The sequence below is a fragment of the Microtus ochrogaster genome, linkage group LG2, assembly GCF_000317375.1.
Source record: "Microtus ochrogaster isolate Prairie Vole_2 linkage group LG2, MicOch1.0, whole genome shotgun sequence".
NCBI lineage: Eukaryota > Metazoa > Chordata > Mammalia > Rodentia > Cricetidae > Microtus > Microtus ochrogaster.
Window position 1 is genome coordinate 49,794,668 of NC_022028.1, and position 17,690 is coordinate 49,812,357.

Below are 17,690 nucleotides of genomic sequence, written 5' to 3' on the forward strand. Positions count from 1 at the left end.
CTGTAGCTTTGAAGCCTGTCCTCTTGTAGACCAGGCTGGCCTCAAACTCACAGAGATCCGCCTGCCTCTGCCTCCCGAGTGCTAGGATTAAAGGTGTGCACTACCACAGTCAGGCTAGAAAAGGACGTTTTCTTGTGATCCTCAACATATACCCTACGGTGTGTGCCACAACTGGCAAAAAACCCTACTTTTCTCTCATGCACGAGAGTAGAATGAATGTCTTCAGAATGATCCAAATCTTGACATTGTTCATAATGTTTGGATAGAGGTTGGGGATACATCCAGATAGAGTTGGTGATTATTATTTTTGGTATCCCTTTCTCTAATTCTAAGATTAAGTAATTAAATTGGCTATCAGATAGTAGGTAACCTTATTTTCGTTGCTTTTTTAAAAAAATATTTATTTATTATATTATGTGTATAGCATTCCTTCCACGTGTGCCTGCAAGCCAGAAGGGGGCACCAGGTCTCATTATAGATGGCTATAAGCCACCATGTGGTTGCTGGGAATTGAACTCAGGACCTCTGGAAGAGCAGTCAGTACTCTTAACCTCTGAGCCATCTCTCCAGCCCCCTATTTTTGGTGCTTTTGCTGGTATTAAGTCCTCTTGTTATCTCTAAAGTTCTGCAGAGAAGAATGAACAGAGCAGGCCTGAACTGCTGTCTTTGGAGGAATCTGCTTGCCAGGTTGGTGCTTCCATAGCACCTGACAATTTAGATTGTTGTGGACTATGGGTAAACCGAACAGCTGTGTTGGCTGCTCTCTTCTGAGACTCAGGAATTTACATTCATTTTAGGCAGGGACTACCCATGTGGGAAACGTCCACTAAGCACTCTGGTTTTTCTTTTTTTCTTTGTTTTTTTTTTTTTTAAACACTCTTTTCTCATTTTATATACCAATCCCAGTTCCCTCTCCCATCCCTCCTCCTCCTCCCCCACTTGCCGCCTTCCACCCACCCCACCCCCCATTCACTCCTTAGAGAGGGTAAGGCTTCCCATGGGAGTCAACAAAGTCTGGCACATCACTTTGAGTCAGGACCAAGGCCCTCTGCCCTATACCTAGGCTGAGCAAGGGATCCCTCCAAAGAGAATGGGCTCCAAAACACCAATTCAAACACTAGGGATAAATTCTGGTCCCACTGCCAGTGGCCCTGTAGACTGCCCCAGCCACACAACTGTTGCTCACATTCAGAGGGCCTAGTTTGGCCAATGCAGGTTAACCCAGTGTCAGTCTGGAGTCAGTTCGCTCCCACTAGGTCAGGTCAGCTGTTTCTGGTGGTATCCCATCATGCTTTTGACCCCTTTGCTCATATTACATTGCTCCTCCCTCTCTTCAACTGGACCCTGGGAGCTCGGCCCAGTGCCAGCTGAGGATCTCTGCATCTGCTTCCATCAGTTGCTGGATGAAGTTTCTGTGATGACAAGTGTAAACGGAGGCTGCTCGTTCATTTTCTGGCTACCCCGACCCAAATAATCATACAGAGACTATATTAATTACAACACTGGCCAATAGTTCAGGCTTCTTGGTAACTAACTCTTACATCTTAAATTAACCCATTTCTATTAATCTATGTATTGGCACAAGGTTGTGGCTTACTGGTAAGGGTCCAGCTTCTGTCTTCTACAGGTACATGGTGTCTCTCTGACTCTGCCTACTTTCTCTCTATATCTCTGTCAGATTTCCTGCCTGACTTTACTAAGCCATTGGCCAAAACAGTGGTTCAGAATAGAGTATAATAAAAAAAGGAAAAAATAAATAAAAAAACCAATGGTAATAAAACATATTCCTAGCATACAGAGGGGGGAGTCCCACATCAGACAAGTATAGTCATCAATCTGATTACAGGGCAAGGTCAGTTCAGGCATCCTCTCCACTATTGTTTAGGGTCTTAGCTGGGGTCATCCTTGTGGATTCCTGGGAATTTCCCTAGTGCTAGATTTCTTGCTAGCCCCATAATGACTCCCTCAATCAAGGTATGTTTTTCCTTCTTCTCCCTCTCTGTCCTTCCCCATCTCGGCCATCCCATTCCCTCATGTTCTCCTCCCCACTTTCCTTCTTCTCTTCCCTCCCCTTCTGCCATCCCTTCTCCCCGCTCCCAATTTTCTCAGGAGATTTTGTTATTTCTTCTTCCCAGGGGGATCCATGTATGTCTCTCTTAGGGTTCTCTGTGTTACCTAGCTTCTCTAGGGTCATAGACTATAGATAGGCTCATTATTCTCTGGGGTCATGGAATATAGGTTAGTTATCTTTTGCTTTATATCTAATATCCACTTATAGTGAATACATTCCATGTTTGTCTTTCTGGGTCTCCATTACCTCACTCAGGATTTTTTTTCTAGTTCCGTCCATTTGCCTACAAATTTCCGGATGTCATTTTTTTTTTTTTAATCACCAGCATTACTCCATTGTGTAAATGGACCACATTTTCTTTGTTCAGTCTTTTGTTGAGGGGCATGTAGGTTGTTTGAAATTTCTGGCTATTCTGAATAATGTTGCTATGAACATAGTTGAACAAATGTCCTTGTGGTGTGAATGTGCCTCCTTTGGGCATATGCCTAAGAGTGGTATTGCTGGGTCTTGAGGTAGATTGATTCCCTATTTTCTGAGAAACCACCATACTCATTTCCAAAGTAGCTGTATAAGTTTTCACTCCCACGAGCAATGGAGAGTGTTCCCCATACTCCGGGAACTTTCTAAGCAGGAAGTTTCTAACTTCCTTGGTCGGGAACTTTCTGTCTGTGTTGTCCCAGCCCATTGCTGGGGATGGTCAGCGTGTGCTATATGGCTCCATCTGGAGAGCATTCCAGGAAGCTTGTGCCTGCTTTTCTGTAGGCTTTGCCTCATGGATCCATTCTCTCTGATAATTTTCTTTCTTTTAAAACATGTTTATTTTATGTACATGAATGTTTTACTGTCATGTATATATGTATACCGTGTATCTACCTAATAACTCATGGTGGCCAGAAGAGGGCATCAGATCTCTTGGAACTATAATTACAGGTAGTTGTGAGTGGCCATGTGGTGTTACCTGGGGCCTCTGGAAGAGCAAGTGTTTTTAATCGACGAGCCGTCTCTCCAGCTCCTGCATAATTTCCTTTGTGTACTTTTACAGCAACAGACCATGACAGTGAATATTAACTGGACTAAGCCATGAGAGACCTCGTAGTGAATCACTGAGCCCAGGACTGGTTGTAGAGACTCCTGATATAGTTCTTGCATAGCAGAATTTTTAAAGAAGATTTGTTTAACTTTGGACTGTGTGAATGTGTCTATGTGAAGATATGTACATATGAGTGCAGTTAGGTGTCTGGAGGCCAGGAGAGGGCATTGGATCTCCTAAAGCTAGGGTCATGTTTAGTGGTGAGCCGCTCAGCTTAGGCTCTGGTCCTCTGCAAGAGCAGTACAAGCTCTTAACCACCGAGCTCTCTCTCCAGTCCCTTTGGTTTCTGAATATCAGCTTTTCCTGCTGGTCAGTAAAGGTTTAATTTGTCTCTCCCTGATGGCTGAGGACACTGAACATTTACAAGTATGTATTGGCTATTTGTATTTCTTGTGAGAGATATCTGTTTAGTTCATTATTTGGCTTCTAATTGGCTGATTCGTGGATTTTTGTAGCTATGTTTGGGAGTCCTCAGTAGTTTCTATATCTATCCTCTGTTGACTGTACACTAGGAAGCTTTCCCACCACTCTGTAGCTGTGTCTTTAGATTGCTGATGATTTTCTTTGCTTTGTAGAAACTACATGTGATCCTCTCTGTCACTTGCTGGGATTATTTTCTTTGCTGTGTATCTTAGTTACTGTGAAGAGACACCGTGACTACAGCAACTATTATGAAGGAAAACATCTAATTGAGGCGGCAGTTTACAGTTTCAGAGAATCAGTGCGTTGTCATCATGATAAGGAGCAGGGTGGTGTGCAGGCAGTCATGGTGCTGGAGAAGTAGCCAAGTGTTCACATCTTTCAGGCAACAGAAAGTGCTCTGAGACACTGGGTGTGGCTTGAGCATAAGTGAGACCTCAAAGCCCACCTCCACAGTGACATATCTTCCTTCAACAAGGCCACACCCACTCAACAAAGCCACATCTCCTAATAATGCCACCCACCCCTTTGGGAACCATTTTCTTTCAAATCACCATATTAAACATATCTTGAATGCTGCTGCTCAGCTTTCTGTTTCCTTTTTATTCATTTGGGACTTCATAGAATGTTACCACCTACATTTAGAATGGGCCTTCTCCCGTCAGATAATCTAATCTAGACAGTCTTTCACCCGCATGCCATAGAGGCTTGTTCCCTTGCAATTCTATAGCTTGTTGCTTTGACGGGGTCCTCTCACTGTCACGGAGGCCAAGATGACCATGAATGAGATTTTCTTTTTCTTTCTTTCTTTTTTTTTTTTTTTTTTGAGACAGGGTTTCTCTGTAGATTTTTTGGTTCCTGTCCTGGAACTAGCTCTTCTAGACCAGGCTGGCCTCGAACTCATAGAGATCCACCTCAAATGAGATTTTCTTTTCTGAATTTTTCTTGACAGTTTTATTATTAGCATATAGAAAACCTATTGATTTTTGTATGTTGATTTTTGTATCCTGCCATTTGACTTAGTGTCCATTAGAATCACTAATTCTCATGTAATACTATGTAACAAAGTTCTCTAAAAGTTAATGGCTTATATAGATAGCCATTTTATATTGAATATAATTCTGTTGAACGAATTTAATCAGGGCCTAGCTTGTGTTTAGACCACATGGCACCTGCTCGAGTTGGAGCATCCTTACACATTCAGCCCAGCTGATGACTGAGCAGGTTGGAAAGACTTGATTGGAAATGTATGTTGGTTTTCATTTCCCCTGGGTTTATTTCTCATCTGTGAATAATCTCAGGGCCTCTTACTTCCATCTGGCCTGTCCACATGGCCTGAGGAGCTCAGGGTTTCCCAAAGGCACAAAAGTAGATGCTGTCAGATTCCCAAAGGCTTAGGCCTGGAACCTCAGTTTTTGTTGGTTAAAGTGACTCCAACTCCAGATTTAAGGGTGGAGAAATGTATTGCCACAGGGCAGATGTTTGTGTTAGGGAAAGGAAAGGAGTTTAAGCCTTTGGGACTGTTTGCCTAAATAATAATGTGTATTTGTACAGATTTTTCAAAACTTCTTCTTAAATTTGTTTCAGTTTGTTGTCAATTAGCATACACCATAAGAGGCTTCCTTATGGGGGCTGGAGAGATGGCTCAGCGGCTAAGAGTACTGGCTCCTCATCTAGAGGTGCTGAGTTCATTTCCCAGCAACCACATGGTAGCTCATAACTATCCATAATGAGGTATAGTGCCCTCTTATGGCCTGCAGGTGTACATGCAGGTAGATACTGGGTAGACACTAAATAAATAAATCTTTAAAAAAATAAAAAAGGAGGCTTCCTTATGTCCTTATGGCAGTTTTTTTCTTTTTTTTTTATTGAGAAAAAAAAATTTCCGCCTCCTCCCAGCCTCCCACTCCTCCCACCCACCTCCACTCCTCTCCCCCTCCCTCTCGAGAATGAAGAGCAGTCAGGGTTCCCTGCCCTGTGGAAAGTCCAAAGTCCTCCCCCCTCCATCCTGGTCTAGGAAGGTGAACATCCAAACTGGCTAGGCCCCCACAAAGCCAGAACAAGAAGTAGGATCAAAACCCAGTGCCATTGTCCTTGGCTTCTCAGAAACCCTCATTGTCCGCTATATTCAGAGAGTCCAGGTTTATCCCCTGCTTTCTCAGTCACAGTCCAGCTGGCCTTGGTGAGCTCCCAATAGATCAGCCCCGCTGTCTCCGTGGGTGGTTGCACCCCTCTTGAGAGAAAAAAGTGAGAAGGGTAGGATGGGGAGAACTTGGGGCAATGGGATGATTGGGATACTTATGGCAGTTTTATACTTGGCTTTCGTTGGTCATGAAGACTCTCTCCTGTCTCCCTCATTGTACTCTTCTGTTCCCAATGGTTCCCTTTCTGTCTGGTCACCTTACATGGTCTCTTCTTGTTTTATGACTGAAGTGTCTTCATTTTATATGGCAGGGCAAAATAAGCATTAAAAGACAGAGTGACAGAGTTATAAGATGTAACTTGAGAAAATAATCATCTTCTATACACCCACGTGATGAGTGTGGAAATTATCTCATATTATCAAGTTCTGAGTGTGATGGACAGGTGTGGCTAATGCTGCATAATACAGAGAGTAGAAGCTTGTCATGTCAGTGCTCAGTCCCACGAACTTGAGTCCTTTCCCCCCAGTTTTATTATTTATCAAGTGAAAATTGGTGACTTAAAAATATTGACATGTAATTTTTAAAGTAGGCTTTTAAAAAATGCATGTGAAATACACACAAACTATCAGTTTGTAGATAAGCTAGCTTATTGATAAAAATATTTTTCTGCATATATACATATACAGTCTGGTTGTTTGTCTCTTTACAATAATATCAAAGTAGAATTTGTCCTGGTTAGTTCTCCCCCCCCCCCCAGCTTGACCTAAGCTGAAATCTGGGACCCTCAATTGAGAAAATGCCTCCATCAGATTAGCCTGTAGGGAAGTCTTTAGGGCATTTTCTTCGTTGACGTGTGAGGGCCCAGCCCATTGAGGGTGGTCCTGGGCAGCTGGTCCTGAATGGAGTAAGTAGGTGGGTTGAGCAAGTCTTGGGGAGAAGAAGCTCGTAAGCAGTGTTTCTCCATGGTCTCCGCTTCAGTTCCTGCTCAGGTTTTTGCCTGGAGTTCCTGCCCTGACTTCCCTTCTTGATGCACTGTACACCGTAAGGTGAAATAAACCCATTTCTCCTTAAGTTACTTTTGGTTATGGTGTTTTATCACAGCAATTTTAACCTAAGACAGAACTTGTTTTCTTTTGGACTTATTTTGCTTTTGAACTTGTGTACCTAGGGAATATAAACTGTACTTACTTTGTATAACTATATGAGAAATGTGAAGTAGGCTAGCTTTATAAAGAAAAGAGATTTATTTAACTTATAATTTTGGAAGTTCAAGGGCATAGTCCTGCCATTGGCCCAGGAGCTCATGTTAGCAAGCCGGTGTTACAATGATGGGAACACTTGTGGGAGGAAAAAAGATGTCTTGAGACAGTCAGCCAGAGAGCTTGCTGTGGCTGCAACTCTTGAGAAAACTGCCAAAGGGTCCCTTGAGAACTGCCTTAATCCCTTTGTCCTCAGTGACCTTAAGACCTTCCAAATGGCTGACTAACCTCTTAAAGGTTCCTTGCTGCCTCCTTATTCCAGCACCTGTTGATTCTGTGACTCTGTGATCAAAGGACAAACCACGTTCGTTCAAATCGCAAACCCACAGCAGTCTAAACTGGTGGCTCTCCACGCTGCTCATTTGAATCACTTTAGTATGGTGACTCTGGTGTCTGTGTTCCTTTCCAGACTAATTAAATACGACTCTCTGAAGGGTGGGACTCAATCGTCTTATTTCCATTTTTCTGAGCTTCCTGTGTGGTTCCAGTGTATGGCAAGCGTGTTGAGAATCATTGGTCTAATTAAAATTATTTCTATATGCCAATAAAAATTGTGTTTATTCCACACTAAGTGGCTGTTTTCTGTATCCAGCACTACTCACTTTATATTTCCACTTGGAAAAACATAATTAAAATGTAAATTTAGCAAAGTGAAATTATATGTATTGAAGTGAAGATCTGGTGAACCCATTAAGGCAGATATTTACATATTCAGAATTAATGCTCATGATTTGTCAGTTGATGAATTGTAAATATCCCACTGAGCTAGTTAACTGAAAACCAGTCATTGTTCAGCCAGAGTCATTAGCAGTGGGCTGAATCCTGGCCATGACTTAGATAAATGCTCAGAGATGTTACACTGGAGGATATTCATGAGCCACGTGCAGTGCCTCCTCTCAGTGCAAATGTCTCTTTGATCTGGAGTGGCAGAGTGATGGAGCAGTCCTGTTGGGAGGGATGGAGTTTGAAGTCAGAATCTAGTAGTTTTCAGAGTTTGGCCAACATAGGAAGCAACCATGGCCTTTGCATATCAGCGGGATAAACTACCCGGAAAGAAAACAAATCTCAAACCCTGTTTGATGCTTCATCTGGAGCTCTTGATCACGTTAGTCAAGCACATGGCAAACTGTGACCTTTGACCAAATCCATTTTCTCTTTAAATATGAGAGTAGATGTGGGGAGAGGGAGAGGATCTCTGTGTGTGTCTGTCCGTATGTGTGTATCTCTTTGTGTGTGTGTGTGTGTGTGTGTGTGTGTGTATTATGTCTGTAGAGATCAGAGGATAATTTTGGGTCTTAATTGATCCTCAATCGCTATCTACCTTCTTTCTTTTCTTCCCTCCCCCCTCCTTTCTTTTAGCACGGCTCTCAAAGGCCTGCAGCTCACTGAGTAGGCTAAACTGGCCAGAGAGCCTTCCGCCTTCCAGTGCTGGGATTACAATCTATGTTCATCATGTCCTGCTTTTTTTTAAAAAATGATTTATTTATGTTTATTTCATGTGCATTGGTGTTTTGCCTGCATGTGTGTCTGTGTGAAGGTATCAGAACCCCTGGAACTGGAGTTACAGTTGTGAGCTGCCATGTGGTTGCTGGGAATTGAACCTAGGTCCTCTGGAAGAGCAGCCAGTACTCTTAACCTCTGAGCCATTTCTCCAGCCCCCATGTGTTGTAGAATATTATGTTAAGGTGTGTTACTTTTGTTTATACTCCAGAACATTTGTTTAATGATGCAAAGGTGTGTTTGATTAAATAAAATTCACCTGCGGTCCGGAGGTTGCATCAGCCGGGAGGAGAAGGGTTTATAAGGAGGGGCGAGAAAAGGCACGAGGAGGATTCTTGGGAGATGAGCCGGGTGAGCTGCTTGCTGTTCAGCCTCTCTGGGAAGCAAGATTCTACCTCAGCCTTTGAATCTTGAGTTCTTTAGCAGGACAGAGGTTTAGGTAAATTCTCTTAGTTTTTTTTTTTTTTGAAAGAGTCAGTGCCTGAGGGAACAGAATTTCTTCCTCAGGCTGCTGCTCTTTCGGCTGCTGCTTTTCTGCCTACACCAGAGTTGCAGTTGCTGACTAGTACAGCCTAGCTTAAAAGGCAGCAACCATTAAAAAAGAGGACAACATTTTTTTAATGTGGATTTTTGGGGATTGAACCCAGGCCCTCATGCTTGTAATGAGTTCATTCCCCAGACACTGTACCATTCTTTTTTCAATAGCTTTATTAGACCGCAGCCATGGTCATTCATTTACTTCTTGCCTAGGGCTTCTTTTTAGTTCTTAAGGCAGACGAGTATGTATGACAATGTTGTGTAGTGCACAAAGCCTGAAGTAACTACTATGGAACCTTTATAGAAAGTGGCCCAACCTCTCTGTTAAGTGTCATAGCACACATTTCCTGTTGTTGCTAATGCTTCCAAGTTGGTCCTATTAAACTGAGTTTGTTTTTTTCTCATACAAATGACTGAAGATGGCTAAGTTTTGACTCTTTGAAGTGGAAGCTGCAATTGAGCAAAGGGGGTTTGTTTTATGTACTAGTTACTTTTTCATTGCTGTGATGAAACACCTTGAGCAAGGCAATTTATAAAGAAAGCATGTGATTGGACTGTGGTTCAGAGGGTTAGGGTGATGGTGGAGCAAAGGCATGGCGAAGGAACAGCTGAGAGCCCACGTCACAGATTGTAAGTAGGCACAGGCACATTGGGAATGGAACAATCTTTTGAAACTTGAGAGCCTTCCTCCAGTGACATGCCTAATCCTTCCCAAACCATACCGACTGGGGACCAGCTATTCAAGAGTACGGAACTTACAGGGGCCAGTCTATTCAAACCACCACCCTTTGGCAACAGGGGAGGATGCTGCTAGTCATCCATTATGTTCTTTCATCACAGCTCTTGTTGTTGGTAAGTCTCCCTTTGGGCTGGTCATGTGATCACAAGCGGCTAAAGAGCTTTGCTCCTGAAGGTTTCCCTGTAGACATAGGAGACGGACTTCATACACCTTGCTAGTAACAGATCTGGGGTGGAAGTTTAAAGATGAGAGACCTTCAGCCTTTAATGCTGGTTAAGACAGACTGCTGAAGATGGTGAGGGTTCAGTGAAGACTGCTTATTGGCTCAGTTTCCCTGGTCTCTGTGCAGTGTAGAGACTACTTCTGAGGCACCAGGCACCTCTTCTACCTGGGGGTCTGAATGCTAGTGAAGAGCCTCAAGTATCTGCTGAGTTCCTACGTCTGAAAAGGCGTGCTTACAAATAAAGACTTAAGAGCAGTTCTAGCTTCCTAAGTCTTAACTTCCCTTTTGAGTATGTTACTCCGACTCCAGCCCCTTGATTTTCATTTATTTTTATAGACAGACTGCACATAAAGGCAAGGAAGTGCCTTTAAATATAGTGATATTCTGGTATTTGCCATCAATCTGATCATTGGAGTCTTACTATGTAGCTCATGCTACCCTTGAACCCATAATCTTGCCTCGGCCTCTTGAGTGTGGTGGTATTAGTTCACGGCACTTCACCAGGCTGAGAAGTAGCAGTTTAGAGACTATGCCAGATGGATTCTCATTTTGGAAGAGCGCTGTGATGTTTCTGTAAATTTTTATTAATAAAATAAGTCACTTTTGTGACCACAGAAGATTGTTTTCTATAAATTATTTAAGGTGGTTTCAAACCAAAATCACTTACATGAAATGACATTAAAGTTAGTCTGTAATTTATTCCCAACTCTGTACTTGAAAGACTTTTCCTGGGTGTAGCTGTATCCAGCCTTGCAAAATCAGCCTGTGATCAGTGTAGGCCCTCTCTGCTGGTTGGCTCTCCTTTCCATGAGGTGCTGTTTGGCACAAAGCCTGTGTGTCCAGATTGCGATGGCTCCAAGCACTACTAGTATGTGAATATCCAGGCATTTCTGCTTTCCTAGTGTGAGGAGGCAGTGAAGGTTGTGGAGTTAGTTAAAAAAGGTTGAATTGCTTCTTAGAATAATCAGATAATTAAAAGGAAACCATTTGGGTGGTGGTGGTGGATGTCTTTAATACTAGCACTCAGGAGGCAGAGACAGGCGTCCCCTCTGTGAGTTTGAAGTCAGCCTGGTCTACAGAGTGAGTTTCAGGACAGCCAGGGCTACACAGAGAAACCCTGTCTCAAACAACAAAAACAAAATAATAACAATGACATAAAATGGAAACCTTTGACACTTTGACTGAGGCGGGAGGAGGGTGAATGCTGGGATAGCCGGAACTATAATGACTTTTAAGCCAGCCTGTATTACACAGTTGAAGATTGTTTCAAAAAAACTACTGATGAATTCTGGGGGAAAAGTTTGGTTGGCTGATGGAGTGCGGTTTTTTTTGTCTGCACCCTTTCCTCACTAACCCATGCTCTTCCTCTGTGTGACAGGTCAGTGACTATCATCTGTTCCACACGATGAGTAACAGCCACCCTCTTCGCCCCTTTACTGCAGTGGGGGAAATCGACCACGTGCACATTCTGTCTGAGCACATTGGTGCCTTGTTGATTGGTGAAGAATATGGCGATGTCACATTTGTTGTGGAAAAGAAGCGGTTTCCTGCCCACAGGGTAATTTTAGCAGCTAGGTGCCAGTATTTTCGGTAAGTGTGTAATGTGGTTTTTCTTTTCTTTTCCTTTTTTAGATTTAAGTCATCCATGGGAAACACTAGTGTTTTCTATGAAAAATATGAACCAGGTAGTAGTTGCACACACCTTTAATCTCAGTACTCAGGGAAGCAGAGGCAGGCGGATTTCTTGAGTCAAGGCCAGCCTGGTCTACAGAGTGAGTTCCAGGTCAGCCGGGGTTACACAGAGAAACCCTGTTTTGAAAACAAAGAAGAAAATAAAAATATGTAACTTATGTATAACAAGTGGAATCCTTTAGTACATGTCTGAAAGAACTTTATCTTTGTGGATTTGCTACTTTCTGAGAATTACCTTTTCTTTAGGAGCCAGCTTAGAAGTAAGGGGTTAGAAGGCTAAGTGGGCCAGACAGTACCAGTTAACTCTTTTTGAAGGTCTGAATGTACTTTTAAAAGACCCTTTCTTAATAAATGGAACTTCTATTTCTGAGTACTGTATATTTTACTCTCCTTAAAAAGCAGTTGGGCAAAAACAACAACAACAACAACAAAAAAAACCCCCAAAAAAACAAAACAAAAAAACCCCACCTGTATGTGAATGTCATATGATCAGTATATTTTTTAAAAAAGAAATCCAAACATTTTCAGAAACTTGAAGATGGTATTGAGCTAATGGAATACATTCCCCTTACTCATCGACATTTGTGCTTCTGGGTATTGAACCTTCGTAGTATTTGTCACTCACTTGGGCTTAAACCAGGCTACCACCGAAACTCTCAGATTCTCGTTGATAACACTGTTCTTGTGCAAAGCAAAATTAACTGGCAGTAGCTGGGGGGAGTCCTGACCAAGTCTTGTCACCAGATCTTACCTGTTCCCTGGCAAGGGCATACTAGCTATACAAGAGGGATCTTTTCACAGTAAGCTTTGAACCCCCTTCACTCATTACTGGGCAAGAACCAAGGTAGACGTCTCCTAGCTAGCACATAGTGATCTCTGTTGACATAGAATGTGTGCCACAGTGTTTCAGCCTTGTGCATCTTGACATTTTGATTTTTTTCCAGTGTTTAAGTATTCATTCCTATATATTGTTAAATGAATTATCTTTTTCTCTAGTTGGGTCTTAAAAGAACAATTGCTGAGTCTTAGTGTATGTACATTGCAGATTTGAATAGCTGTATTACTAAATTATTTTGCAAAAAGAAGGGGTCCATTTACATAGCCCCTTAAAACACTGCATGACAGAACCTTTTTTTCTCACTGTGCAGCAGTCAGAGGCTCCCATTAGTGTTTATCTCATCATTTTCCTGTAGAGTTTTACTTTCTAAACTTTAACATCTTTATATTGAGTCATTGTTCTTCTCAAATGATGACTTCCAACTTTCCATGTAATTTTGCGTTCTCAGGGTACCTCATTTAGCTCAGTTGTTTATGATATTAATTCAAAATGGTTTTTAAATTCTGTAAAAGAAACTATTTACAATCACTTGCATTCTCCACCTGAATCTTTATATCATTAAGTAAATTTATTATACGTGTATAGTATTGATAGCCATTTTTACATGTATTTTGTAGCAAATGGTATTTGAGGTTCTCCAACTCTGTTTCTTCTCTGGTGTGCAGAGCATTACTGTATGGTGGGATGCGAGAGTCTCAGCCTGAAGCCGAAATCCCTCTCCAGGACACCACTGCAGAAGCATTCACAATGCTGCTCAAATACATCTACACTGGGCGGGCGACACTGACCGATGAGAAGGAGGAGGTGCTGCTGGATTTTTTGAGCCTGGCTCATAAATATGGATTTCCAGAGCTAGAGGATTCTACCTCTGAGTATCTCTGCACCATCCTTAACATCCAGAATGTCTGTATGACTTTTGATGTTGCCAGTCTCTACTCACTGCCCAAGTTAACTTGTATGTGCTGCATGTTCATGGACAGAAATGCTCAGGAGGTGCTCGCCAGTGAAGGCTTCCTCTCCCTTTCCAAGGTGCGTTCTGCTCTGCCTTTGATTTCTCTGCGTGTCCTTACACAGTGACCACACCACAGTGGTCTTAGAATCAAAGATAAAGGTCCTTGGTCTCAAAGAAGTAATCTGGTCTAGCACTTGCTCCTGGCTTCTGGGACTCTAGTTCTTAAAGGCTATTGGTTCCATTTTGCTTTCCCTTTCCAAGGTTTCTCGGGTAAGTTTTATGTGCAGAAGAGACTGGTCTTGATTTTAATATGATGTAAGATTCTTTTTTTTTGTATTGCACATCGTTTTTTGGTTGTGTATTTCTCTGATATAGAATATAACTAGGAATTCTCTTTTGACAAAAGGAAAGAGTCTTTGGGGCTGGGATATAGTCGGTGGCTCAGAGGGGAAGTTGATAAAAGAGCCCTGAAGTGCCAGTGGGTGTCTCAAGTCACTGCTGGGGTCCCTCCTCTTCCTGGTTTACAGTTTACCACTCTATTGTTTTTTTTGTTTTTTTGTTTTTTTGGTTTTTCAAGACAGGGTTTCTCTGTGGTTTTGGAGCCTGTCCTGGAACTAGCTCTTGTAGACCAGGCTGGTCTCGAACTCACAGGGATCCGCCTGCCTCTGCCTCCCGAGTGCTGGGATTAAAGGCGTGCGCCACCACCGCCCGGCTAGTTTACCACTCTAAAATTGTCACTTAAATCTGCCACCGAACCTGGAGCTGTGGTTCTCTGTCCCTCTCAGTATTTGTGTGTGTGTTTAAAGAGCTGTGCATCTTGATTTGAATGAACTCTGATTTTTTTTTAATTATCCTATTTAACTTCTGTAAGCAAGGAATTTTCATGGGTGCATCAGTCAGTTTATGGAGTTCAGTCCAGAGAGCCAAGGACCAAAACCATGGTAGTGTAGCAGTACTGTAAAACAGAAGGTTTTGAATTTTTAACTCTGGGCTTATCTTACTGACTTACAAATACACACCTTCTCAAAGAATACACACATGCATGCATGTGCACACACATACGTACACACATTGAGTTTGCCATCTTTGTTGTTGCTGTTTTATAAGAGGATGGCTACAAACTATACCACTCCTGCATATAAACCCAAAGGACTTAAAGTCAGCATATTAGAGATACTTACACATACAGGTTTATCACTGCACTGTTTGCAGTAGCTACAACATGGAACCATTCTAGAGGTCCATCAACAGCCAGATAAGTGATGTGGTACAGAAACACAATGGGTTTCAGCTGTAAAGGAAAGTGAAATAATGACAGTTGCAGCAAAATGGGAGAGCTGAAAACCATTACATTAGTTGAAAGAAGCCAGACTCAGACAGACAGATTTTCCGGTTGCTCGCATAATGGCCTCTACATTGTGTGCATATGTGTATAAATGTGCACATGTTAGGGACTGGGTTTCTAAGTTTGGTTTCTATTGCTTTAATAAAACACCACGACCAAAAGCAACTTGGGGAGGAAAGGGTATATTTCAGCTTCAACTCTCAGGTCACACTCCATCATTGTGGGAAGTCAGGGCAGGGACCTGGAGAAGGAACTGAAGCAGAGGCCCTGGAGGAATGCTGCCTACTGGCTCAGCCTGCTGTCGTGTACAACCTAGAACCTATCTGTATAGGGAGTGGCACTGATTTCAGTATGCTATGTCCTTCCTCATCAATCATTAATCAAGAAAATGCCCCACAGACTTGTCCACAGGCCAGTCTTATGGGGGAGCATTTTCTCTATTGGGAGTCCCTCTTCTCAGATGTCTCTGGCTTGTGTCAACTTGGCACAAGCCAGCCGACACAGTAGGTGTAGGCCGTGAAACTAGAAAGGGGATTATGAAAAGGGAAGAAGATCTTCAGAGGCGTGTGTATGTGTGGGGTAATGGAATACACGTGACATGGAAGCAGAAGCAGTGCTGTGGGAGCCGGACAGGGCACCAGCAAGATGGGCAGTGGAATGGGAGTAGAGCAGAGGACTGTTACAAATATGAGCAACACAGTGTATGAAAAATTTATTTACTCTGTACTATAACTTTGAAAATTGAGTAAATCTCTTTAAAACAACAAAAGATGGGTATAGATGTGTGGGGAAAGACTAGTTGCTTTATATAGTGGTACAAAAATCCTGAGTTAGGAAAGGTGCTACTTTTTCTTTCTTTCTTTCTTTCTTTTTTTTTTTAAAGTAACCCATGTTGTCCTTGATCCACCATGTGACCCAGGCTGACCTTAGACCCACAGCCTTCCAAATGCTGGTATTACAAGCATGAGCTTCTGCACCCGAAGTATTACTGCTGCTTGTTCACATAGGCAGAGGGGAGAGGGGGACAGATAGGAAGGGACTAGTACCCACTGTCTGGCCAAGTTCTGCAGGCTGCTTATGCCCTTGGCTGCACTCCATGCTGACCTCTGTGCTCCCTGTTTATCCTTTGCAGACGGCACTTCTGAACATCGTTTTGAGAGATTCGTTTGCTGCTCCTGAGAAAGATATTTTCTTAGCTTTGTTAAACTGGTGTAAGCACAACGCAAAGGAGAACCATGCTGAAATCATGCAGGCTGTGCGTTTACCTCTGATGAGCCTCACTGAGCTTCTGAATGTTGTGAGACCTTCAGGGTTGTTGTCTCCAGATGCTATTCTCGATGCCATTAAAGTGCGTTCAGAGAGCCGGGATATGGACCTTAACTACAGAGGCATGCTCAGTAAGTATCTGTTTCTCCTTCTCACCTACTCCTAACAGCAGAACTCCAGCTAGAGAGCCCTGGTGCAGGTATGCACAGCATAGGCCGAGGCCAAGTGGACCTAGCTCCACTTCCTGTGGGTGTCTCTTGCTGTCGTTCTTCCTAACAGGATGAGCTAGCACAGCTATTTGTTGTCATTCCTGGACACATTTTCCATTTGCTCCTCAGGATGTCAGTAGATACTTTCCTGAAAAGTTGCTTGTCAAATTAAGACTTTTCTTCCTCCCTCCTTCCTGCAGGTAAGATGAGTGCCTAATTCTTCAGGTACAACCTGTGGAGATTCTAAGTAGTGGTGACAGCGGCTGCAGATAGTAACAGTATTCTGATCTGCAAATGAAATAATAGCAGTTAAGGATTACCAAATGCTCTCTGTGTGTCAGGGCCAGGCTCTACATCTTCTCCATTCTCGCGTCCATGGAGGAGACATACTGCCTATTTCTAATTGGTTTTTTCACAAGTGAAGAAAATGAGACACAGAGAATTGGGTGCCTTGCCCAAAGTCACACAGAAGGATGATATGCTGGGAACTTGATGTCACTAGCCTTTGTAGGCTGTGCCTATTAAACTATCCTATTAAACTATGAAGCTATGCAGCAGAAGTGCAAAAAGCAGCCTCTGCCTTTGACCCTTCCACTTTCATCGTGGAAGAGATAAGGCCTGTGACCAACTAAAAACAACAGTGTTGAAGTAGGTAACACAGTGTAACTTCAGGAAAAGGTGGCCTAGAATGGTTGAGGGGAAGGCAGGAAACTCCTTGGTTGGAGTGGCATTATTGTTAGCTGAGCGCCAGTTTGGAAGATGGGTGAGATTAATAGAGCTGTGCATCTGAGAGGCCAGGACGAAAGCGCTTGATAGAACAGGAGGGTGTGCTGCTGCCGTGTGAGCTAATGGCTGCGTGCCAGTTCAGACAGGTCATGGAGATCTTTGAAAGCTGGCTCAAATCTCCTTTCTCTACAATGAGAAGCTTACTTGAGAGTGGCCTGCACACTGTAGTGGGGCTCTCCTGGATGGTTTGGAAGAGTTTAAACTGGATTCCAGAAAACCAGTGAGGAAGGAATTTAATCTGCTTGACTGACACAGCGTGTGATGGCAGAGAAGTGGAAAGGAACAGGAGTATAGGCAGGGTTTCAGGAAGTTAGAGCTTGGTGATAGGAGGACTTCACTGTGGTTTTCTTAATCTAAGTAACCACCAGTCCCGAGGCCTCATTGTCTTAGGACAGTAAACGGTGCCAGTTAAAGCTCAGGGCATTTCATGTCCTCAGGCAGGCAGTGCTTCTGCCGGGAGATGCTGAGCATGGCTTTGGTTATTCAGCTTGAGGGCTTCTGGATATTTGCCATTTCTGGTCAGACGGGCCATTTCCTGGAATGATACCTTTCTTGACTGGTTTGAGACGTTCTTGAAATGCTGGTGGGCCCTAAATAGAAGTCCTTAGCCTGCTTTTAC

The 17,690-nt window shown here is 43.0% G+C and overlaps 1 protein-coding gene across 1 annotated transcript in view; it reads left to right on the top strand.

Moving 5' to 3' along the window:
• The window catches only part of Btbd9 (BTB domain containing 9), a 366,300-nt gene that overhangs the window by 27,943 nt on the left and 320,667 nt on the right, over positions 1-17,690 (top strand). Inside the window, exons 2-4 of the mRNA XM_005360314.3 lie at positions 11,362-11,573; positions 13,179-13,542; positions 15,943-16,207. Of these exons, the coding sequence (XP_005360371.1) occupies positions 11,389-11,573; positions 13,179-13,542; positions 15,943-16,207 (814 nt within the window). The 5' untranslated portion in view covers positions 11,362-11,388. The remainder of the gene's footprint in view (positions 1-11,361; positions 11,574-13,178; positions 13,543-15,942; positions 16,208-17,690) is intronic.